The 25,547-nt window shown below is 41.8% G+C and overlaps 1 protein-coding gene across 2 annotated transcripts in view; it reads right to left on the bottom strand.

The window, feature by feature from the left end:
• The window catches only part of SLC35F1 (solute carrier family 35 member F1), a 408,883-nt gene that overhangs the window by 143,602 nt on the left and 239,734 nt on the right, over positions 1-25,547 (bottom strand). For both annotated transcript variants that reach the window (XM_075063901.1, XM_075063902.1), the window contains exon 2: positions 23,566-23,741. In XM_075063901.1, the coding sequence (XP_074920002.1) occupies positions 23,566-23,741 (176 nt within the window). The remainder of the gene's footprint in view (positions 1-23,565; positions 23,742-25,547) is intronic.

The following is a 25,547-nucleotide window of genomic DNA, read 5'->3' as shown; positions in this document are numbered from 1 at the left end:
GCTGACTGAGCTTTGTAAGTGTGGACACCGTGTAAGTTGCAGTGCTGTAACCCCCTCACAAGCGCTGCAACTTGCAAGTGTAGCCAAGGCCCTAGAGGAGATTTAAAAGTAACTCAAAGGGACTATGGCAGAGACTGTTAAATGAGTGGCTCGATATAAGAGACTGCTTGCTTGTTTCTTCAGAGATCTACACTTGTCTAAACTTCCTTTAAATAAGACTTTCTTAATAGTTTTTGCCTTTGCAGTTTCCAATTGAGCTAATAAGAACAGTTGAGAAGTTCAGCGACAATATTCAAATGCACTTTTAGCTTTAAATAGATTAAACAGAGAAAATAATTAGAGACTATTCACATTTTCAAGACAGTATGCTCAAACAGAGATAAAATTAGGTCTTCAAGGTAACCTGACTTGTTGAATAAATTTGAGTTCTGTATGAAATATTGTCTTACCCCAAGTTTTTAGTTAAAAACAATAAAACAACCTGGTTGTTTAGAGAGTTCTGAATGAGGTTGTGATCTCTCTCTGGGGTATTTTTTACATTTTCAACCAGAGGAAAGCTCAGAATGGACTACGCTGTGCCTTGCAAACGCAGCTCTGAGTTGGGGGCAATTCAAAGGCAGTGAGCTCCCTTATGCACAGTAAAGAATGTAAACTGATACAGCCTTTTAAAGCATGCAACATATGCCACGATCACCACTAGCTGCACTGTTCAGTGCATAGGGTGGCAATGGAGCTATCACTCCACCTACTCTTTTCCTTTTGATGTCCCCTTTAGGATGATGGCTTCCTTGGAGAATTAATGAGAGCAGTTTCTAAGCTCCCTTGAGCACAGGGACTGCTATTATGCCCAGCCCTTAACTAGACTATGCAAGGGAAAGATCCTTACTTCCTAACCAGGGGCGGCTCCAGGCCCCAGCACGCCAAGCGCGTGCTTGGGGCGGCAAGCAGTGGGGGGTGCTCTGCCAGCGCCATGAGGGCGGTAGGCAGGCTGCCTCCGGCGGCTTGGCTGGGGAGGGTCTGCTGGTTCCGCAGCTTTGGTGGACCTCCCACGGATTCAGAGGTCTGCCGAAGCTGCGGGACCAGAGGACCCTCCGTAGGCAAGCCGCCGGAGGCAGTCTGTCTGCCGTGCTTGGGGCGGCAAAATCCCTAGAGCCGCCCCTGTTCTTAACCCTCACTGCTCCCCATAAGTGCGTATCTGCAGAACGGCATGGCAGAATCCAGCCTCCATAAGACCTTTATATAAAATGGGCCTTTTAATTTTCCTCTTAAATGGAAACTGTCAGCTTAAAACACACATTTAAAAAAAAATTCTTACCTGTTCTACAAATAGTACTTTAAATTATTAACACAGAAAGAATGTTTAAAATTGATTTACAGTTCCACTCTGTGCTATTTGTTTAATTATCACATTTTACATTCTGGTTGGTCAATGAAAATAGATTCGTTAGTATCACCATTTATAGTTAGCTTCTAGTCTATTACAATGCTCTCAAGTTTTCATGCACTAGTACAGTGCTGCACCTTTGGTTCACTCCAAGAATATATATTTTAAAAACAAACTCAAGCCACCAATTGGTAAACCTGTGTTCCAAGGATAATTGGACTGTACTTTCTCAAACCTAAGTGCATGGCACTTCTCTACAGTCACAAGATACTTTACATGAAAAAACAAAACACATCCCCCAAAACAAAAAGACACCCCTTCAAGCCCCATAAGAAAAACAAAACAAAAAAACCAACCAAATTGAAACTTCTCTCCCTCAATACTTAAAGACTAATAAAAATTCCATCAACAGCATGAAAATACAAGGCAAGATTATAATCTGAATAACTTTCCATACAGAATACCATAAAACTTTTAGGGACACACACACACTCCTTTGAATTTCAGAAACAGATGACAGAATGACATTTCTGAAAAAACACTGGGCTCAGTTCTCCTCCTGCAAATTCTGGTATAAACCAGAAATAACAGTACTGAAATAAATGGATTTACACAGATGTAAGACTGATGTAAGCAAAAGAAGAATCAGACCTGATCTTTTTTTCTGTTCGGAAAAAATCAGTAAGGAAAGCAACTAAGTAGGTGTCACCCACAGGAGCGTGTGTATGTGTGTGTGTGGGAGGGGGGCCCTTGGGCCCCCTGCTTTTCTCCGCAGGGAGTCTGCTTAAGCTCTAGGCTCAACTGACTGAAACACCTCGGCTTACAGGGCGCCCTTAAGCATTATTACTGATGTCATTTGTGTGATTACAAGCTGTGTTCACAGCAATAAAATAAAGCTAAGCTTGGGTAGTATTAATGGCTCTACTAATTACACTGCTATAAAAGGTTTATGTGTGATATAAATTTCAATATTATTACTATCACACTATGGTACTGGCTTTAACTATAGGAAAACTGCTACAAAGCTGATCTCCATTTGCTCTCTCCATTTGCACCACTCCACAGGACTGAATGAAGACTAAGTGGAGGGACTGGATGGCAGTTGTAACTCTGCAGCAGTAGATCATGTACCATAGTGATGTCTCAATAGTAGGGGACAGTCTTGGCTAGCTGGGAGGGCAAGACAGCCCACCTCACTTCTCAGTGGACCAGTAGGCAAACTATGATACCTGGTTAGTCACCACTGAGATGGGCTTAGTCAGCAGCATTAGTCAAACTGCTATTTCCCCATGTCTGCCACCACTTTCTCCTGTTCCACTAGGGCCAGGTAAAGCACATTTCCCCTTCTTTGGAGCAGCAACAAGGCAAGCTGCTGGGCACATTGATCCCCTGTGCCATCCTATTCTCAATATATCTGCTGAGCAGATTGATCTTCTATGTCCTCCTACTCACTATTGTCAGCCATAAACATTGAAAAATCAGCAATCAGACCCCAAAATTCGTGAGAAATTCATGAGATTAGTTTAAAAATCATGAGTGCTAAAAATACTAAAATTTCAGATTCTTTTTATTTGCCTTTGGCATTTGAGCCTTTAGGTTTCATGTTTACAATCTTTTCTCTACAACCATGCCAGAAATATACTTCTTTTTAAAATAAATGAAAGCTGAGATCCTCACATGACTTCAAGATCTGAGACTTTAAAAATACCACCAAATATAATAAGATGCATGATAAAACTGTAGATTTGGAAATGCTGTGCTCTACACCAGTAGATAGTTCCTTGGCCCTAGTCTTCACCATGCCTGCTGTGTTCCCCCAGTTGCCCAGGATAGAAGATATAGATGAAAAATGTGCGCTAAATGACTTGTCCGGTGTTACAAGTGAGTTGGCAACAGAGATTAGTAGCCTTGGGATCTGAAATGTGCTACTTTATAAACTAGAACATACAGAGTATAGTCCTTTATCTGGTGTCCTGTTTAGAAACAGGATCCTAAGGACTCCCTTGCCTTCAGATGAAAAGGCCTGGAAATGCACTCAGCTATCATGAGGGGGATGCATACTTGTGATGTGACTTGCTCTCAGTATGGAACTCTCATTTTACAACACTGAAACCAAAAACTGTGCGAAATTCTTTACCAGAACTTCCTATTCGCAAGGGGTTATTCTTTCAAAGAAAAAAGTATCAGCTTTGTTTCCACGGCACCAGACAGGAAAATGTTATCCCACCTGGAGAAACTACACCAGTGTTCAAGGTGAAATATTTAATGCATCAAAGCTATATATATTATTATTTCCTAACATATTTTAATTCCAAAGGATAAGCTGTAATTTCCATTTGCTTTGGTAGAGCACAAGGACTCAAAAGCGAATCATAATTTTCCACATTAAAGAATTTCTGGACTGAAAAAGGGTAATTTTCCCCTCAAACTTTACCTATATGAAATTCTTATTATATCTTATGCATAAATGAAAGCTTGTGCTGCTGGAATAGTTTCATTTGTGATACAGAGATCACTACTTGCTGATGCAGTGAAAAGGCAATTTCATAACAGAAATAATGCACTCATCTAAAATACAGCACAGGATTCTCTCTCACTCCCCCCTCACCCTCCTGCCCAAGACAAATATTTGACCCCAGTCCTGATGTTCTTAGTCAGGCAAAACTCCCACTGATTCATTCAGTCAAAGGACGAAGTGACAACATCAGGATTGGCCATTATGGCACTATTGCTGTTAGTTTACAAAAGTGCTCTGGTGTGGTGCCATCCTTCACCATGTCATTCCTTCTAGAGGATTTTAATTGTTCCTCCTAGAAATAAAAAGCAAACTGTGGTGGGGGGAGATGAGGGGGATATTGCAATGCACATTTTTACTGACATGGCAGAGGCGGAACAAATAGGGAAGGAACTATGGTCTAACTCAAAAGCAGAAGCAGCACTTGAGGAAGGATTCAAAAGGAGCATCGCTCTGGTCAGGGAGGAAGGGTTTCCATAGGGGGCTGCATGGAAGAAAGCGCAAAGATAGTTATGGATAAAGCAGTCAAACATGAGGTTGAAGCTGACATTACTGGAGCGTCAGAGGGAAAGGGGTCTGAGTAAGAAACAAAGCCAGAGAAGTAGGAAGGGGCAGAGTTGTGAAGGGCAGTGAGGACAAGAAGCATAAACTTGAAGTGATGGAAACAAGTGGAGTCAGTGGAGGGATTCATTGATCCTAGATTTAAATTAACACCTTCAAATTAAGCAGGCGGGGAAAGGAGAGCTGTGATATGATCATGCTGCTAGCCTGTTCAGTACTTTACCTATTTGATGGTCCAGTTTCCACATCACACTGAGAACCCTAGCTTTGCTCCAGCTGACGTTGAAGTCTTAGTCTCACTTGCTATTGCTCCTAGTCTCAATTTATTATTCTTTACTTTATTTGTTCTTTTTGTCCGTCTGTCCATGCAAACCAACTCAATGGGTTTAAGGAGGAAAAGCCTTAATTAGTGTGCCTGCAAAGTTATGTAGTAGGGACAGTGCAAATCACATTCTAATATGTACCACTGATTGACACGGGTACAAAAAATTAAATAATTTTCAGTTCCACTTCACTTTTTGGAAGATATACTCAACTTAAAGCACAATTCTAAATTCCTTCAACATACCAGGCCACTTGTGTGTGCCCCTTAATTAGAATGGAAAGACACTTGTGCCTACATTTCCACCATGTCCTCAGATAAGAGTAGATATTGCCAGTGCAGGAGGAAGCCCAGTTTCTCTTCTGAATAGAAGGATGTCTTAATGGCGAGGGAGGTAATACTACAGCAGTTCTCTGAAGGAGAAGACATAAGGGAGAAGTCATAAGCCTTGTCTTTAAGATGTGTTACAGAGGTAGTACATCACATATTTCTGATATTGCTAGGGACAGTCTGCCTTTATAATAACGGTGAAGCCACACTACATACTCAGCAACCATGCAAGTATCTAGATTCTATGCCTTCTACAAGCCCAGACCTCTTGAGAATGAAGGAGTCAAGATATATCCCTAGCTGGTTTGCCAATGCATCTGTGATTAGATGATTTTGAATCATGGACAACCTGCAGATTGATGGAATGGAACCCCTTCTTGTTCCTGTAGGCCATAGTGATGGTATACATCTCTGTATTCACACCCTGCACACTACTGTAATAATCTTTGTACAAAGTATGCCATGTAAGGTATCATTTCAAAATTCATAATTTGCTGGTCAGTACTGTCCTGGTAAAATACGTGTGGTTACACTGTATGTGAAAATGTAAGATTCCCCTGTATGAGGTTATTAACACAGGTTTAAAACCCCATAGCCCTGCCTAGGCAGAAGTAAGGTCTGTTCTAAACAAAGGTAGGAATGTGTGCTTGCCTTAATTTGCATTTAAGCAGTAAGCAGAGTCATAAAGCAGGAAGACAAAACAAAGGAAGTTCAAACAGGTGAGGGAAAAAGCAGCAGGGAATATCCTTCCACATAAACTGTCTCCTGGGTCTTAGCTGGAAATGGTTTTCAGGAGGGGGACTAAAATTACATTAAGAAGGGACAAACACCCCAAGGCGCCCTCCTCTCTCTCTCTGTCTGTCTCTGGCATTGCACCTAAAAAGACAAAGGAAAATTTATTTGACTTTTAGGGTGGGGAGGGTTTCCTTACCTGAGAGTTTGGTTAGTAATCTGCAGAAATATGTGGTAAGAAAAACTTTGCTCGATTCTTGTATAGTTTCTTAAATTAGGCACTAGTAAGCATTTTATCTTTATTTTTCTTGTAACCATTTCTAACTTTTATGCCTCATTAGTTGTACTCATTTAAAATCTCTTTGTAGTTAATAAACTTGTTTTACTGTTTTATCTAATTCAGCTTGTTTAATTTGGAGTATCTGGGTACTCTATTTAACATAAACTGGCATATTATTCCCTTAAAGGAATAGCAGACTTAATATATTTGTACCATCCAGGAAAAGGCTGAGTAGTACAGGACATACATTAGGGTGGGGGAAATCTGGTACTGAAGGTGTGTTGGGGTCACTCTGCAGCATAACCAAAGCTGCCAAGAGCCAAGGTGTTGCTGGCAGGCTGCAGTTACACACAGACACTCAGGGTGTGATTTGCATGCTAGAAGGCTGTTTATAAGCAGCCCAGGTGGGAGCTAGTACAGCAAGACATTGTAAAGCATTCAGTGTTGAAGGGCTTGGGTAACAGCCCCCCACTAGTCTGGACTGTGCCCCAGTATGTCACAGCCACCTCATTGCCTGGGGAGACTGGCCTGAAGGGAACAAGTGCACTTTGTAGCACTCAGGACTGGACATGAGAACTATATAGAGTTATGAAACTCTCTCATGACCTTGATGCTGTCCAGACTCAGAGGAAGTTATTAAAATAAACTCTCCTGAGAATGGCACTCAGAAAGAACAGAAGTAGCCGACTGACTTTCTGAGTTTTCCCCAATGATTCCCTACTTACGTGAGCTACTTTGAGAATTTATTTGCAAGATCATTTTCTGGCCATGTCCTCCAGAAGTTTCCCTTCCCAGACTTATCATTTTGGGCCCACATTCTAATTAACTTAGGGCTTTCTTGGACATAACCTCTTTTTGGTCCTCTGATCTCCATCTGGGTGGATTTTTAAAATATGAACAAATGTCCATGATTTTTCCTTGCTCATCCTTTTTCCCTCTCCTCCCCCTCAACATCGATTCTTGTAGAACGTCAATTCCCAGTGTTCCCTAACAGCAGTGTGCGTGGTTATTGGATTTGCCACCTTAATGCTGTGCTGCTGCTGGTGGCACTGCCTTCAGAGCTGGGTGGCTGGAGAGTGGCAGCTGCTGGCTGGGTGCCCAGCTCTGAAAGCAGCACCACCGCTGCCAGCAGCAGCACAGAAGTAAGGGTGGCATGACATGGTATTGCCATGGAAACTGTAATCCCCTCCCCCTCCCTCTGGCAGTGTCCTCTATTTGGGAACTTGAAATATGGCAGCCCTAAATATACCCAACTGCCACCTTCCTTTGAAAAAATGATATGGGTACAAACACCACTTGTTCCTGGTTACTGCTATTGCAATGGTTCAATTTGGTGGCACAATGTTTGAAAGTTGAGCACAAGAGGTCTTCTTAATTTCTATGATAGTACAATTGTCCCAATCATAAGCAATTCAGGAAGAGGAAATCCTCTCAGTTCTCAATCATTTGAGGCACTGAAGTGTACACTATTAAGAAATGTATAATCTCCACTTTTAAAAGGACAATATTAATACATAATAGAAATAATCCTTACTGAAGGAATTAATTTAGCATGCTCCTTACATGGAAATAGTATATTCAAAAAAACAAATTTTCTGTTTTCCTGCTCATACTGGATGAGTTTTCATTTCAAAATTTACAAACAATATCCAGCTTAAAAGCCTGCAGTAAAGATGCTCAGTTTAGTTTCCACAGCTAGACAATTCTACCGTAACAAATGTGAAGACCACTAAGCAAAACTGCAAAAAGCACTGCAGATATCTAGAACCTGCTACTTCAGATATAGTTTCCTCACAAGTAGTCAATACAGTTTGATGCTGGTTTGTTCTTCCTATGGAGTGAAGACTGCAGAGAAGTAGTCTTGTAACTTAGTGCACCATATAACAACATTTCTTTTTCATCTTATTGATCTGGTAGAGACAACATGCAGGTAATTATTTCTGTTGTTTTGCAATTCCACACCTTTACAGTGGTACCAATCACTCCTCTCCTTGTTCCCAATTTTTGATTGAAAACAACTAGCATGCAGCATTCAGAGTAGCCAAGAACAAAACAAAAGTGTGATACTGTTGCAAAAAAAGCAAACGTGATTCTGGGATGCATTAACAGGTGTGTTGTAAACAAGACACGAGAAGTCATTCTTCCACTCTATTCTGTGCTGGTTAGGCCTCAACTAGAGTATTGTGTCCAGTTCTGGGCACCACATTTCAAGAAAGATGTGGAGAAATTGGAGAGGGTCCAGAGAAGAGCAACAAGAATGATTAAAGGTCTTGAGAACATGACCTATGAAGGAAGGCTGAAAGAATTGGGTTTGTTTAGTTTGGAAAAGAGAAGACTGAGAGGGGACATGATAGCAGTTTTCAGGTATCTAAAAGGGTGTCATCAGGAGGAGGGAGAAAACTTGTTCACCTTAGCCTCTAATGATAGAACAAGAAGCAATGGGCTTAAACTGCAGCAAGGGAGATTTAGGTTGGACATTAGGAAAAAGCTGACTTCTTAACAACACATACATAACTGTCAGGGTGGTTGGACAGTGGAATAAATTGCCTAGGGAGGTTGTGGAATCTCCATCTCTGGAGATATTTAAGAGTAGGTTAGATAAATGTCCATTAGGGATGGTCTAGACAGTATTTGGTCCTGCCATGAGGGCAGGGGACTGGACTCGATGATCTCTCGAGGTCCCTTCCAGTCCTAGAATCTATGAGTCTATGAGTCTATAAAAGTATTGCTGCAGAGTCTGTCAGAGAAGCTTCACTCTAGGAGACTACCTTTCAACAGTGAAATTCACAGGACACAAGCAGTCCCTCAAACACACAACTTGTGATCACAAAGTGGAAATAGAAACGGAGAGACACAGGGAAACACAAGGCACATTGAAAATCCAGAGAGCAATTACTCTAATGAATGTGACAGAAGAGACTGAAAATGAATAATTATTTCTACTTCACTGTTCAAAATATTAAGAAATATGGAAAAGACACTTCCTCAGATTACTGACAAAATGAAATCTATTAAAAAGTATGGAAGAAAAACTGAGCATTTTGAGAGAAGTGAGAGACAGCAAATAGAGTATTACTGAGCCAGAACCATTAATGTAAGCCTTCCTGTGTTCGCTATCATTTTAAAAACAGCACCATTTGCTTCTTAGAGTTCTATGCCTATTTCCACCTTGAGGATTACCCCTGACTTCCCTTACAGAAACATGACACAGTTATCCTGATAATTGGTGGTGATTCATTGTTTTTTAATCTAGAGAATACTGACTCAAATAATTCCATCACAAAAAGACAACACTCTCTATACAGACTTGCAAACAGGCACAATCCCCATAAAACAAGAACTGAAAGATACATAGGCATTAAAGTACAACATATGTTATCTAAGTCAGTCTACCTGGCATGTATTTCTGTGGTCAAAGCTAAGTGATTCTTCTATAGGGTCTATGGGAGCCATTTTCTCCTTTACAATTACAGACTACTTCTATTGATGTTAATGGGAACAGTGGTGCACACCATGGAAAAGTTGTGGATAAGCACTCTAACATTCAGAGATTCAACTACGCCTAACTGTTAGCATCATGATGCTGTAATGTGGAAAGCACCTGATAAGTGAGATCTCTATTTTGAAAGAAAAATAATCTTTCATTGGCAAAAATACTATAGTACATGCCATGGTTATCTGTGTATCTTTGAGAATGCTGAAGGCAATATTGTTCTGAGAGCCTGACTTGAATTCTTATCTTGAAACAATCATACATTATTTTTCTTTGGTGTGTCATTTTCCTTTAAAGAATCATATATGTGCTATTTTCTTTTTCTCTGTCAGTTTCGTCTTACTCCTCTGTCACACGGTAGAGAAATCTCTGATAAGTACAGATCACTGTTTTCTAGAAATAAAAATAAAACCCCAAACCTATAGCTATACAAAATCCCCACTAAATCAACTATGACTAGATTCCAATTTTTCTTTATTTGCAATTAAAAAATGTTAAATACAAGGGGGAAAAGTAGGCATTGCTGATGATCTCAGCCCATCACATGCTGCCTGTCAATATCCATGCACAACTATTACCAGTCACATAAAGGAAGCACACAGTAACCATTGACATTTTAGCACGTCTGATGCTGCAGCTGCAATGTTGGGCAGGAAGTTTTCTAATGCTGCTTTGTTTAGTTACTTTCAGTCAGACATATTGCTGGCCCCACTGAAAATAATGGCAAAACTCCCATAGGTTTCAGTGAGGTCAGGATTTTACTCAGACTGAACAATTATCACTTTGGGATAGGTAAAGAGTACCACTCTCAAAAACTGTACATAAGTATTTGGTTTTCTATAATTGTCAAAAGCAACACAATTACATTAGTAATGGTAAAAACCATTACTGCTCGTAGTATAGTTTTTTTTTTCCTTTCCACTATATATTTATCAAAATACAACAAACTGATACAAGGAGAAAAGGTGTGACTCACATCCCAGTGGGATAAGGAGGCTATTGTGATTGCAAGCCACCTTTCTGCCCTTCAGCTCACGGGCTGCGCCAGGGATCAGAGAGGCTCTTGGCATAACTTAAATCGGCTCCCAGGACTCTTAGGGCAGCCTGAGGAAGCAGCTCTAACTTAAAGCTGCAGCACTGCCTGGAATCTCAGTAGGGCTGCATGCTACAGCCCTGTCCTTGATGTGCTCTTCCCATGCCCCACTCCACCCCCAAAGTGCCCTTTACCAGGACTTGTGAAGGGCTCCTCAGAGGGCAGCTTTATGGCTGTCTCCTACTGAGCCTCCTTGCTTGGAGAATCCTCTCCTAGCCAAAAATGGTGGCCTGTTATGTCACTCCTGTCCTTTTACCTGGTGTAAAGGGGTGGGAGTGGATCAGAGGATCTCACCCAAAAGGTCTTCGGTGCAAAAACCTGTCTCCTAGTATGTGCTTATACAGTGCCAAGCACAATAGATCTATTATGTCTATTGGTGTTTCTAGGTGCTACAGTAACACAAATTCATAATAAATACTACTAATACTTATTTACTGAAGTTACCTATGCATCAAGGGAAAGCATCCTAGGGCCAGATCCTCCGCTGTGGTAAACCACTGTAGCTCCATTGAAATAAACAGAGTTACACCAATTTACACCAGCCAAGGGTCTGGCTTCTGTTAAGGGAGGAAATATTCAGAACATCCCATTCTTTATATTTGCTCATTTTCTCTCTAGCTAGCCATGAAGAATGACAGCACTGCACATTCTGTCATCTCAAGCTATGGAGAATGAGCAGTTTAACCCATACTGTGACATTCAAGTGAAAAAGAACCAAACACCAGTGAAAAACAAATAAACAAAAGAAAAACACACTATCCTACACGCACAGATACACCAGTGGAGGCTGAGTAAGTCACTAGAGCTATGCCAATATACATCTACTGGGGTTCCGACTCTGATTTTAAAATCTCCCTTAAAAACAGATAATCAGTTTGTTAGATGAAGAATCATCAACACATGCATCACTTTTATTTTGTAAAAATTCTATTACCTCACCTAGATCATTAGGTTGAACAATATTTTCTATTTAACTTTAAAATAGTACTGCTGTAGCTTGATTACAACCTCTATTTGCTGTATTACTGGAATCAGTACCAAAAATGCATCTCTGACAAGTGATGGTCACCTGCATTAGGTGTGGAAAAGCTAAGGACCCAGTTGTTTCCCCTAGATTTGCACACATTCTCCCTCTCCTGCATTGCCATGGGTTGCTAAGGCCCTCACCTGGGTTCTTCCCTTCCCCATGGATGGCTCTCCACTGGTCTGTGGATCTCTGCACAGGGACAAATAGGCTGGGGAGAGAGGGGGATCTGCACTGTCCATCTGCTGGCCCTGTCATGCTAAGGCTGGAAAGATAATACACAGCTAGAGGCTGTATTACTTTTCTTTGACCTCTTCTCCGTTGCTGGGAACCCACCTCCCCCACAGTAGGGATCTTGGGGGTAGTTGCTAGAAGCAGAAGCCTTGACAATTATGGATCCACACTACAGAGACCCGGGCTGGCACAGAGCATCCACACTGAGAGTCCTACCCCCTCCCCTGTCAATATATACGAGGATCGGCATGGATCCCAAGGGATCTGTGAAGTTTGTGAAACCAGCCTGCGTGCTGTTTGACAGGGCAATCCCATCACCCAACAGAACAAGTTGGGAGAAACCTTTGAGAGAACATCCTTTTTCCTCTTCAGTTTCCTACCACGAGTCTTCCTACAGACTATCACTTCAGAATTATGAGGTAAAATCAGTTGTCTTGCATAACCCTATTGGATAAAACCACAACACCTTTTTCTTTATAAGTCTGATCCAACTCTCATTGAAGTCAATGGAAGGACTCCACTTGACTGCAGTGATCAGGCCCTACAAGAAAAGCTAGATATGAGCAAAGAGCTAGGCCCTAATCGCCTAATTGCCAAAATTGGGATAATAGTTATTGATTTCACTCACAGGTATTTTGTAATTATGAGGCTTAAATGTTTATAAACATTTTAAAGATGAAAAGCTTAATTATTATCATAGCACTGGTATCCAGAAGTGTGACAGGAGTATAAAGGGATCATGCTTTAATGGCTCACAGAAGAGCAAAAAAAGAAAGGAAGAAAAATAAATGTCTCTATAAAAAGACTGAAAAACTCTTAACCCACCTATTTACAGAATATTTGTAAGTTTCTGCGCTGAAGATGCATTTACTGTATAATTGTTGTTACAAGATCATGCTGATAATAATGCAGTTAAAGGAGGAGAAAATTGCCATTTGTGTTATTGCTTGGCAGAAAATGTGTCATTACAATAAATGGGAAATTGTGAAATAAATCTAAGCCCTTATCAGCTGCCACAGCTTTCTCTTCCCTTGTTTCATATAATCTTTTATGGTCCTTTTTTTAGATGAGAGGGTAAAGTACTTTGGTTTGCATTGAGCAAAGTTACTACCAGTAGCACCACAAGTAGTCTTAATACCACTAGAATCTTGTCAACAGAAGCCAATGAAATAAGAAGAAGAAAAGAGGCAAGTAGGCTGTTTCCCATGTAAGATAAACATATTGCACTTCCAAGCCTGCACAAAAAAATATGATCTGCATAGGGGTTCTACTGTGCGTCTTGTGTACTGCCTGCAACTGGGTTCTGCAAACCTGGATGCTGCTGAGTCTTTGATTTAACGAAAACGTAGGGAGGCAATTCAATTCACTGCAGGGACCGCTTTGTTCTTTCATTATGATTCTTTTTTAATGAGAAAGTCGATTGCAAAGATAAACTCTAGTCCTCTGAATTTTTACACTAATTATATACAAAGCACCATTCTGGCAGAGCGAGACTTATCTCCTTCAGGCAATACAGTTATCGTCTTGTAACCACACTTCAAATCTCCCGTATGAACACTAAAGCTACGTGCAGGGAATGTGCATTGCACTGTACTTGCTAGCAGCTTGAATTGATAAATATTTAAATATTTCCATAAATCGCAGGCAAAGATTGATGCTGGATAAAATGGGAGGCAACCATGGCCTTGCATTTAGCTTACAGCAATAGAATCAGAGGTGGATTATTTTAGCAAAACCATTAACTATTCTCAATAGGGTGGGAAAGGATGGTCTGTGTTGTAAACAACAGTCCTTGAAATGTTTATGTAGCAGAAGAAAAAGAGATGGAGCCATATACTAACTCTATAAAGGACAATTATCCCTTAATTGCCAAGGAAACATATTGTGTGGAGTTGTACTATATTTATGATTGAGCCTCCACCTCTAATAAACAAACAGTTTATTGTAGGATACAGTAGGGCAGTCCTGCAAAGCTAGTGAACCACTTTATCCTCAAATAGAATCAGAGAGAGCCTCAAAATCATATCAGCACAATCTTCTATTCTGTTCATGTCCTTATACTGTACCCATCAGCGGGGTACCCAAGTATTTTCCACACATGCCTTAGGTGACAAGCATCTGGCTTGTAGCATTTTCAAAAGTGTGGCCTCTTTGACCTGCAAAATCTGTGACTACCTGCCTGAGACCATAAATCCTGTAGTTAGTGGCACAAGCATTCAGACTGCACCTACAATGTGAACTGCAGGCTCAGTCTAACCACTTAGGATGTGTGTTTTCAATCAGGTCGTCACTGAGGATTTGTGACCTCAGTCAGGCAGTCACAGATGCAAGTATTGAGATTTTCCCCACAATTCAAAGGCTGGCACATTTTACAGGTTGGCTGAAAACCTGGGCCTATCTGATCATGTCTGCACCATGATGTAGCACCATCATCACAAACTGGGCTAGCATCAGGACAAAAACATGACAGCACAGTGTTATGCCAGGATTATATTTTGGTTCTCCACAACTCCATCAGATACATTAGAATCTCCCCCTTTCTCCTAACTTACATCTCCAGGTGGCAGAGGCAAGTGGGAGGGTGTGTTAGTCCTTTCCCCCCACTCCCTTTCTTTTCTTGACTGCTAAGATGGAAGGATGGACCTTGATAATGCTTCTCCACTTATTCAGCTCTTTCTTACAGCCTCCCTTGCATCAGACTGTGCTCCTTTCAGCTGCATTCCACTCACCCTGACAGAGATCAAGTGAAACAAGAGCTCTGGTCTCCATGTGACCTATATGCAGGACCTCACAGAAAAAGTGTCACTGATGCAGGGAAAACACCAGCATGGTCAGATCTCGGCTCTATTCCTTGGAGATCATCATGGGTATTTGAGCATTTGTACCATTATTGCATGGCACACAGCATTCAGACATACCATGACAGTTCATACTTAACTGCTGCCACCAGAATCAAAGAGGAGTCCTTTCAATATTTACTGCTATCTGTGTCACATGATGTTTGTTACACCAATGATTTACTCGAATAATATGATGAAACAGGATGGAAATGCTATGGTGTGCCACCATCTCTAGGATCAAAAGGAAAAAACATTTTTTTAAAAAAAGATAGGATGCAGGCCATGGATTTAGACAGCAGGTGTGTGTAAGCTAAGACTCAGGGGGACACTGTCTTCAAATCAAAGTGAAGGTAAAAAGAAGGTAGGTAAAGCAGCTCAAAATCATCAACACCTAGGCCTAATGTCTAGGGCCAGTATCCATCTCTGTAAGTGCATATTTATAATCTACTAAATCTGCTAGCAAAGCAAAAGGCACCTGATGAAAACTGACTTGAGCCCTAAGATGTTTGGTCCCTCATGTGGGTGAAAAGGATGCAGAGGCCTATGTATTCCTAGTTTGTGTATCTTGGTGGAATAAAGGCAGTTGACAAATGACAAGCCCTCAGGGTAAAAGAAAACTCCCAACCGAGAGGAGGCAAAAATAAAAGACACTCAAAAAACCAACCAGTCAAAATAAAACAGGAGAAAGGTCAGGGCTAATGTTTTTACCTGCTCCTCTCACATATGCTGTGGAATAAATCTTGTTCCATTGAAATCACATCAGCTTCAGTCTATTGCTGAAGAAAATAAATAAAAGATATCTTTCCATTTATGGGAAGGGAAATTTTCTACGGTAATTAGAAAAGTATCTCAAAGGAATAGAATCTGCAAGTCCTTTACAAATTATACATACAGGAATCATTTCATCTACCACTGAACTGTAGCCACTGTTTGAAGGGAACAGAATTTTTTTTATACAACACACAGCAACATTATCCATAAACTTAAGGTGGGAAATGAAAAAAAAAGTATCTTATTCAATTGAAGCTACAGGGAAAATTTAAGCAGGCACAATGTAATTATCCAAATTGGATTGGATAGGAAACTGGATCTATTATTACTATTGTTTAGATTGCAGAACTGCTTACAGCATTTCAGACAGATAAAGACAGTTACTGTCCCCTCAAAAGAGTATAAACTAAAATGACAACTCTTACTCCTGGCAAAATGATCCATGGAACTTTAAACTACAAGTTGTCAGGAATCAGAATTATAGTTTTATTTCTCATCCACTAACTGAATTTTATCTGAATAAGATCAGGGATCTTCAACTTACAGCCAAAGAGACTTCCAACTGGCAGACTGGATAAATGTATCCCATACAATTGGGCATTCATGGCTGAAAGATTAGTGAAGTTACAGGAAGTGCACTATCCACTGACAGCTACAAAATAACACACAGTAGGGGGAACATGAAATATTGTTATGAGAATTCCAAATGCTAAAATGTCATTTTGGTGCTGATCCCAAGTGGTAATGCATGCATAGGCTGTTTATTTTTCAAAATATAGGGCTAGACTGTGATTTTAAGCACACAGCCCTGCATTGGGGTAGGTGGAAGGGACCCTCTGCAGTGGGAGCTCCAGAAAGAATCCTGGGCCTCGAGGGCAGTGCTTGGTGCCATGGGAGCTCTGCTGACCTTTAGAAAGTCTGCAACATGTTCTGTTGGCCTGTGTGAGATCTGGGTCATGGCACCACCCTCCCCTCCCTCTCAGGGAGGTCAATACTGTTACTTTCACAGGTAGAGTTGTTTGGAGGATCAAAACTCCATTTTGTAACAACTTTTGAGGTTTCATAATTCGTTTGCTTTCTGCACTGGAATCAAATCAATACCTTTTGAATATTTTGTGCAAAACCAATGTGCACTGAAACCAGGGCTGGCTCTAGGTTTTTTGCTGCCCCAAGCAAAGAAACAAAAACAAAAAACAAACAAACAAAACCCTCACTGGAATGCCGCCCCTGGCACTGTGCCGCCTCAAGCACGTGCTTGGTTTGCTGGGGCCTAAAGCCAGTCCTGATTGAAACATTCGTTTCCCAACTGAAAACCAGACTTCTTCAATTTGGATCTCTCACTCTCTCCCTTCAGAAGTGACTAGAAAGTCCTGGACTGAAGAAACCTTCCTACTGAAAACTTTAACCAAATCAATATGCTTCCGCAAAATGTTTTGGCTTTGACAAAAACAGCCTATTTAAACAAAGCCACATTTTATTGAAAATATTTCTGCATGTCCCAGCCACATTATTATATGTGACCCAAACACAGAGGTGCCAACTGTGGGGAAAGCTCCTTGCATATCTAGTGGGGTAGCCTGTGTGATCTGAGCTATAGGATCTGGCCCTAATTAATTAAAAGATACATGCAGTTTCACTACTAGAATGAAATCGACCAACAGAAGACATCCGTTGTTTTGACTGCTCACCAAAGGGCAGATGTGCAGTACAGTGAAATAGAGCAAATCCTGTGAAGGTTGCCTTTTCATTCAAACACAGTTTGTTAAAGTGGAAGAACCCATTTGAGTAGCAGGTAAATTAGGAATGCACATATTAAGATACTGAGGTCATAGGTTGAAACCAAGAAGGAAATCGATGTAAAATAAACCTTCCAATAACATGTGGCATGACTTCAGCTGCTAATAGTCTCACAGGAGATTATAACTCATCTTTAATGGCACAGGTCAAATCTGGTTATGTGCCAAATCTAAGACATCACAGTGACTTTAGGAAGAATTGTATTTCCATTGACGTTTGGCATGACCTCATCACTTAGCGGTGTAGAAGGAGGATTCATCCAGCTTTATGTACATTCATACAACCCTTTCGAATCATCAAGTTATTGCCCTGATTTTGCCACCGCTATGTATGCTAGGCAGGACATACTGAGCAAGTTGTCTTATTTAAAGCATTGCAGAGTAAGGCACTACACAGTATGAGTAAAGGCAGAATCTTCCCCCCTGAGATTATGATTTTTTCCCCTTCTGTTCAAAATAGATATCTACTATTCTCTCATCTCTTAATTATTTTACAGTGTTAGTATATGTCCTATATTCACCTATAACATACTTGGTGGCTTTTAGAAAGGGTTAATTTTTACCTACAAGCTGCTGATGTCTCCACCACAATGTTGACTGCTGACAATTAACACCTCTTGGGCTACTATGGACAGTTTCCCATTTACTGCTTTTTCATGTGCTAAAGCTGATCTCCCCAGGTTTCTTTTCCATAGCTCCACTTCACTGACAGAAGGATGATTAAGTCTCTCTCTTGTCCTCCTTGTGTAATCACCTCTAACACAAATGAGTAGCCACAAGTGTCATGAAAGGATCCCTCTAAGCAGAATCCTTTGCAGATTAGGGGGCAGAGCTGTGATAAGATGAGGTACAATCTTTTTCCTCAACACAGGACAAAAAACAGGTTTTGGCACAACAGTGAACAAAATAAAAATGGGCATGATAGCAAGTTACCTTGGAAGGAAGTGCTACGTGCTGTTGATTTCATTAATATTTTTCTCAGTTTGGGAAAAATCAGTTAGATTATACATAATAATATTCAGTCATTTTATGATATTGCAGTAACAACATTTACTGTTATAACATTGATTTAGCTACATGCGCACAAAGAAATTGAAAGGAAAATTTAGAACTTAATACTTCAATATTGGTACTTCAGTAAGTGTGTGCTAATGTTAGCTGTAGTGTGCGTGCATTCTAAGTAACTAATAAGCTTAAAGTTGGCCTCTTGTGGAAAATGGAAGGCTAACTTGTACGACTTTGTGGAAAAAAGATACTTAAGCGAACAAAAAATCCCCCAAACAAAATAATTGAGCTAGTCAAGAATTTTCCCATCAGAATGATATTCTGATGGAAAATGCAGTTTCTGCAGAATTGAAATTTTCCATAGAAAGCTCTTGATTTTACGGAAAATATTTGATTTTCCTTATAGAAAAATCAAAATGAAATATTTCATTTTGGGACACTGATCCAATCAGAATATTTCATTTTGTCAAACTGACCCAAATTATTTTGTTTCAAAGCATTTCAACAAAAAATTAAACTGCCTTTCCGTATCAGGGTATTGCCTTATAGGAGTTGTAACCATGAGTCTACTCACATAGTCAAAGTTAAACAGATGCTTAAAGTGCTTTGCTGGACTGGGGCCTGAGTATTCAGCATCTTGTAGGATTAGGCCCATAAGAAGTTTGAAGGAGGATCTCTAAGCCTGAGCAGCCCATACCCAGTGTTGGAAAGAACAGTCTCAGATAAATTATCCTTTAAACAAATTTGAAATATTGCATTTGGTACCCAGATATGAAGGTGCTAGACATTCTATAAAGACCTAAGATAGACAAACAGACAGATAGACAGCTAGATCCTTAAACATGTCCAGAAGGAGAGTGGAGGAGCCCAGGCCTTTTCCTTCTACAGGAAACGAGTATTTTCCCTCTTTCTAGATCGATGCAGATATCTAGCATTTCTAGAAAATACAATTCTAACTGTTCATGCTAACTGCTGTTGAGAAAATGTAGGGTCATGGGAGCATGAGGACACATTTATGGTGTTGTTTTGCTGTGTAGAATACAGTAGCAGTGACAGATTTTCAGCTGGCATAAGCTGGTGTAGCTCCATTGTCTTCAACATAGCTATGCTGATTTACACAAGGTGAGGATCTAGCCCTGAGTATGTTGCACAAAGGTAAAATAGGCAATACAGTGGAGCTATTTATTGTGGCTAAACTAACAGCGCCACTCTAACAGGTAAGAGGGAACAGAAAGACTGACCTGTAAAGATGTGGGGAGGGAAGGAAGTGAACACAGGTGCTAGCGTGACTGGAGATAGAAGTGGGTTATTCAATACGGCAGGGGAAATTTTCCCCTTTACTGGAAAGATGGTGGACAGTCAGAGAAGGCCAGTCCACAGGGGATTCAAGACAAATCTAGATTTGGAAGAGCTCAGTAAAGAAAGGGAAGTGCCATGCAGGGAAGTCAAGGATGCCCCCAAAGAAGTTACTGGAAGCAAGTGTTGCAGTTCTGCAGTGAAATTCTGTTTAGTGTCTCAAGTGGATGCCTCCATATTCAAAACATATGCCTATATAGTCCTCCCAATCCATTTATCCATTCAGAAACAAACAAAAGAAAAAATGGGGATGATGTTATTTTTAACTTCTACACTCGTTTTCATGGTTTGATTTCTGAAATAGAAAGATGGAGTCATTTAAGAAATCTTAAATTTTGCATATGAAATAGAAGAAGCTAAGCTAGAAAGAAGTTTTCAGATGTGCCCAGCATTCAGAACTGAATCAGTCTGTACAAAATTAATATAATTACTATGTGGTTTTCATCTGTTAATGACGCCAAACAGTCAGAGCTGCTAGAAAAACTGTTCTAGTCTAACACCCCAAAATAAAGAATTTAAATAAATACACAAGCAAAAAACCCAGTACGAGGCTTGTTGGGAGCAAAGCCATATTTTTGCCTGACAGAAGCCTGCTGTGGATTTTAAGAGTCTGTTCTTATCATGTTTAACAGCATAAGTATAAGCAGGACTGTGTATGTGTAAGAAATTCTTGAGTACATGAGAAGAAAATAAACTAACTAAAAAAAGGTAGAAAAGACTGGATTGAACTAACACTATATCTGCATTGATAGGGGAGGAGAGAGAACATGGAATGAGAGACTAATACATATGTCTAAAATAAGATAACAAAACTTATTTATAAGCTTGTGTAACAAAGGGAGGTTGAAGCTGTGCTGTCCAGTGCAGGAGGTGACTGTGATGAGTTTGTCCTAATGAGCTTCCCTGATTGAACTAATCTCATTATCTCTAGCTTGCTTGTATATATATACCTGCCCCTGGAAATTTCCACTACATGTATATGACGAAGTGGGTATTCACCCACGAAAGCTGATGCTCCAAAACGTCTGTTAGTCTATAAGGTGCCACAGGATTCTTTGCTGCTTCCCACTTGTAAGTAATTGATCACTACTTGCTGAGTGTTTTGCCTTAATAGATATTTGTTAGACCCATCTGCTGAGTAAGTGAATCCTAATCCAACAGGGTTTGTCACATGGCAGTATCAGATGGACAATAAATGAAATGGCCAGGTGCTGCTGTAGTGCTCTGTAGGAATTTTATGGAATGTGCTCGGATTACCACTCTCCCTGCTCTGTGTCCAATCCTTGTCCAGGATTTTTCTGGGCATCCTGCCAATTCCAGACATTCCTTCCTGGTAGCCCCTGCTCCAGGCTATTCAATGGGTGCCCTCCAACTCTTGCTGTCATTCTTCTCTGGCTCAACTTTAAACACCTTCCATGACTACTGTCCCTATGGGTCATCCTCTCTCAACACCTATGCCCTTCCTTCTAGAATAATTGTGCACACTGCATCAAGTCCTACCCACTCCCAACTTACTTCGTGAAGGCTCTTCCCACTGGCACCAAACACTGCTAAGTGAAGGAAATGAGGATGCATTCAAATCCCACTACACAGGACTGGCGCTAGGGGTTTGAACGCCCTAGGCTCACAGCAATTTCGCTGCCCCGCGCACTGGTCCGCGGCTCCAGTGGAGCTGCCGCAGTCGTGGCTGCGGATGGTTGGCTGCTTCGCGGCTCTGGTGGAGCTGCCGCAGTCATGCCTGCGGGAGGTCCACCAGAGCCGCGCGAGCAGCCGACTGTCTGCAGGCACAACTGCGGCAATTCCACCAGAGCCGCGGACCAGCGGACCCTCCGCAGGCAGGACTGCAGCAGGTCCACCGGAGCCACCTGCCGCCCCCTCCGGCAAAATGCCACCCACCAATAATCCTGGCACCCTAGGCAATTGCCTAGGCCGCCTAAATGCAAGCGCCGGCCCTGCCACTACATCAGGACTTGAAAGGTTTGGCTTAACTCCCCAGCTCTGCTACAGATTTCCAATGTTACCTTGGGCAAGTAACTTAACCTTTCTGTGCCTCAGTTGCTCATCAGGAAATATTAGCATCCTCATTTTACATTCTCCCAGTCTTTGTCTATCTTGTTTATTCAGCCTGTTAGCCCTTCAGGGCAGGGACAGTCTCCTACTGGATGATCATTCCTGGCCGTGGTGCATTAAATGTTGGTTTGTGTTCCAGCAGTTTAATCCACAAAGTTAAACCTTCTTTCTTTCATTTTAAACTTGATACCTGTCTATCTGAGGAGGGGCCAATTAACAAACTGTCATACCCCAGGCAAAATCAAACGTTTTTGGCACACAATTTTCAGACTGTGTTAGGATCTTCTAGGGAATTATGTATTAAGTATTGCTCTTGATAGAAAGTTTTAAACAGTTTCAAAACTCAGTATATGATACACACAATAATAATGTTCTAAATCTAAATGTGGAATGGCATCACAGGATATCTCCCAACATAGGGTAACATTTAAAATAAAAAAGATATCACCTCACCTACCTTGTCTCCCCAGTATTTGGTAACATTTTCAAAAACACTTAAGTGACTTGAGAGCCCAAATCTCATTGGAAGTCCTTACTCACTTAGCGCCTGAGTCCCAAGTTACTTTTGAAAATGAGACTGTTGGGCTGTAATAATTCTGTAAATTGTTCGGTAACAGTTATGCAAGATCTACACTTGTGCTTTCCAGCAAGAGCTACGTTTAACCATCGTTTTCCAAAAAGCCTTTGATGATGTTCCCACAACCCAAGCTGAACGGGGAAGGCAAAGAAAGGCTGAGCAGCAACTTCCTAGAGAGACTTCCTAAGGATTGACATGCCCAGAGACCAACATTCAGCAGTTCTGAACATTTTTAATAGATACCAGGTTTTAGAACACTCCAAAACTTTCCAACTCGCAATCTAGACCTAAATGAGTGTATATGAAACAGGAAGAAAGGAGCAATAATTCACATGGAAATAATCAAGCAGAAGGGATACAGATTTTTCTTTCACACAACACTACTGCATTGGTTATTTATTAAAATAGTCCTTTCTAATGAAAGTTGCTTTTTCCTTTCATCCAGAAAGTATGTAATTTTTAATGTGTTGTGGAAAAAAGGATCAGTTAATACACACAGAAATGTCATTAGATGCTTTTGGAAATTTTACATTTTAGCCATTCGAGCCTAAGTTCCATTTTTAGGAGCCCAAAGCTCATTTAAAAAAAAGGATTTAGGCTGAAAATAGCTTTGGGCTCCTAAATCATTTAGATGTTGCAACGCTAAACACAGCAGTGCCTAATACCTTTAAAAAATCTGGGCCTAAGTCGAATTGAATGAAAGGCAATGGAACTTAGACCCTTGAGTGACTTAGATGCTTTTAATAAACAGGATTTGAGTGCTTTGGAAAATTTTGTCCATAGTGACTAGATCAGAGGTCTCCAACCTGTAGGGTGCGCCCCCTTAGAGGTGCATGGAGGAATGTTTGGTGGGGCACGGCTGGGGCCCAGGCCAGCCCCACGGAGGGGTAGGGAGGGAGCGCCACCCAGTTCCGCTCCTGGCCCTGGCCCCCGGGCACCAGCAGCCGGCACCAGCCCTCAGGGGAGGCTCCGCTCCTGCCCCCACCTCCAGCTATGGCCCTACCTTGGCCACCTTACCTCTGTCTGTGTCCCTATCTCCCAGAGCTGTGGCCCCGCTCCTGGCCCTGGCTCCAGGGAGCAGGGCTGGGGACACGGGGGAAGGTAAAAAGTTTGGGGACCACTGGACTAGATTCTACAAAATAGCTTACAGAAACTACTTCTCTTGCAAAGAATGGTACTTACCTTGTCTGACAGCTAGTGTAGTGGTGTAGACCAAAAACAGGAGGATGTAATTGAGGAAGCTCTGAAAAACAGGAGTGTTGGCATGGAAATCCTCTGACAAATACTTGCTGGTCAGGCCAATGCCACAGAGAAGAAGGGACAAAACCTGGCCAAGAGCCACAGACAGCAAGAGCTCCCTAAAAGAAACAAGGAAAAACACAGACATAAGACACTCAGTCTCTCAACCAACCAGGAAATTCTTATCCTCCTCTCAGGAGCATAAATCCAAATGAAAGTGTTAAAACATGGGAAGAAACATGATGATCTTGATCTCTAATGTACCTAGTAGGAGTTGTCCAATAAGTATTACTATCTCTTTCCTCAGCATTTACTGAAATACTTCCCAAACATTTTCCTGAAAAACACCCTGTGGGAGAAGCCTAACTCTGGTGTTGAAAAACAAAATGAAAGCCGAGCCTCTGGGTTCGCAGCAAACTGCCCTCCATTGTGTTGAGAATTGTGAGGTTTAACCACGTCACTCCAGGATTGGAGGCGGCAGTTACTTTTCGAATGTAAAGGACTGGAACCGGGAGACTTTTCAGGGTCTGGAGATCAGCCTTAGCCTTCGGACACTGTTGCTTAAGAAGGTTCTGATGAGCACAGTTCCATAAGATTCTTTCCCTCATGCAATGTCTTTCTTTATTTTCCTACTATTCTTTTCCACTCCATCTACCCTCCCTTATTCATGGGATTCTCACAATGATCATATTACTCATGCTCGACGTCACCTGAGTTGACAGATCCAGACTAACACGGCTACCCCTCTGATACTTCCCAAACACACTGGCTTCTGTTCATGTATTATAAAAACCTCTGATTATGAAAAGAACAACAGTGAAATGTCACACACTACACAAGGGAAAGATTTGGTGGATATGAGCCCATTTAGCCTTAAGACTTCTTCACCCTTTCCCCCAGTTTGCTTGTGTGTGTCTCAAAGGAGAGACCCAGGAGTGTAAATTCACAATTTCAATACAATGAAAGTGTATAGCTGTCCCAGTATTTAGCACGTGTCTCTCTGTATACATGACAAAATAGAGAAAAAAAATCATGTGATTTTATCATGTTTCTAGATCTACATTTTTATAAAATAAAAGGTATGAATGTACTGTCTTCCTTCATTTGTTCTCTCATCTCATTTCCATTTTGCTTTCATTTCTTTCCTTCTACCGTGTATCTTTTCTTTAATCTTTTTCACCATTTTGTTTTGTCCTCCACTCTTTAGTGCAGAGGTGGGCAAACTACGGCCCACGGGCCACATCCAGCCCATGGGACTGCCCTGCCCATCCCACGAGCTCCTGGCCCAGGAGGCTGGCTCCTGGCCCCTCCCTTGTTGTCCCCCCTCCCCCTCAGCCTCAGCTCGCTCGCTCTGTCGCCGGCGCAATGCTCTGGATGGCGGGGCTGTGAGCTCCTGGGGCAGTACAGCTGCAGAGTCCAGCCTGACCCAGTCTCCGTACTGCGTGGTGGTAGCGGTGGTCTGGCCTGTCTCCAGTTGGGGGGTACGGCTGTAGCGTTGCCAGCCACCGGTGCTCTGGGCAGTGCAGAAAGGCGGCAGGGAGCGGAGAGCGGGGAGAGGTTGGATAGAGGGCAGGGGACTTAGGGGTAGTGGTCAGGGGGCAGGGCTGTGGATAGGGGTCAGGGCGGTCAGGGGAGGAACAGGGGGTTGAATGGGGGCAGGGGAAGGAGGAGGTTGGATAGAGTGGCAGGGGGCAGTCAGGGGATAGGGAGCGGGTGTGTGTGGATGGGGCAGGGATCCTGGGGGGCCATCAGGGAACAGAGGGGGTTGGATGGGGCAGAAGTCCCGGGGGGGGGGGAAGATAGGAGGTGGGGGCTAGGACACGACACCCTTCCCTAACCGGCCCTCCATACAATTTATGAAACCCAATGTGGCCCTCAGGCCAAAAAGTTTGCCCAACCCTACTTTAGTGGATTTTTCCTCTTTG

The sequence above is a fragment of the Chelonoidis abingdonii genome, chromosome 3, assembly GCF_003597395.2.
Source record: "Chelonoidis abingdonii isolate Lonesome George chromosome 3, CheloAbing_2.0, whole genome shotgun sequence".
Taxonomy (NCBI): domain Eukaryota; kingdom Metazoa; phylum Chordata; order Testudines; family Testudinidae; genus Chelonoidis; species Chelonoidis abingdonii.
Note: the sequence above shows the minus strand (reverse complement) of the source record. Positions and strands in the feature narration are given on the sequence as shown.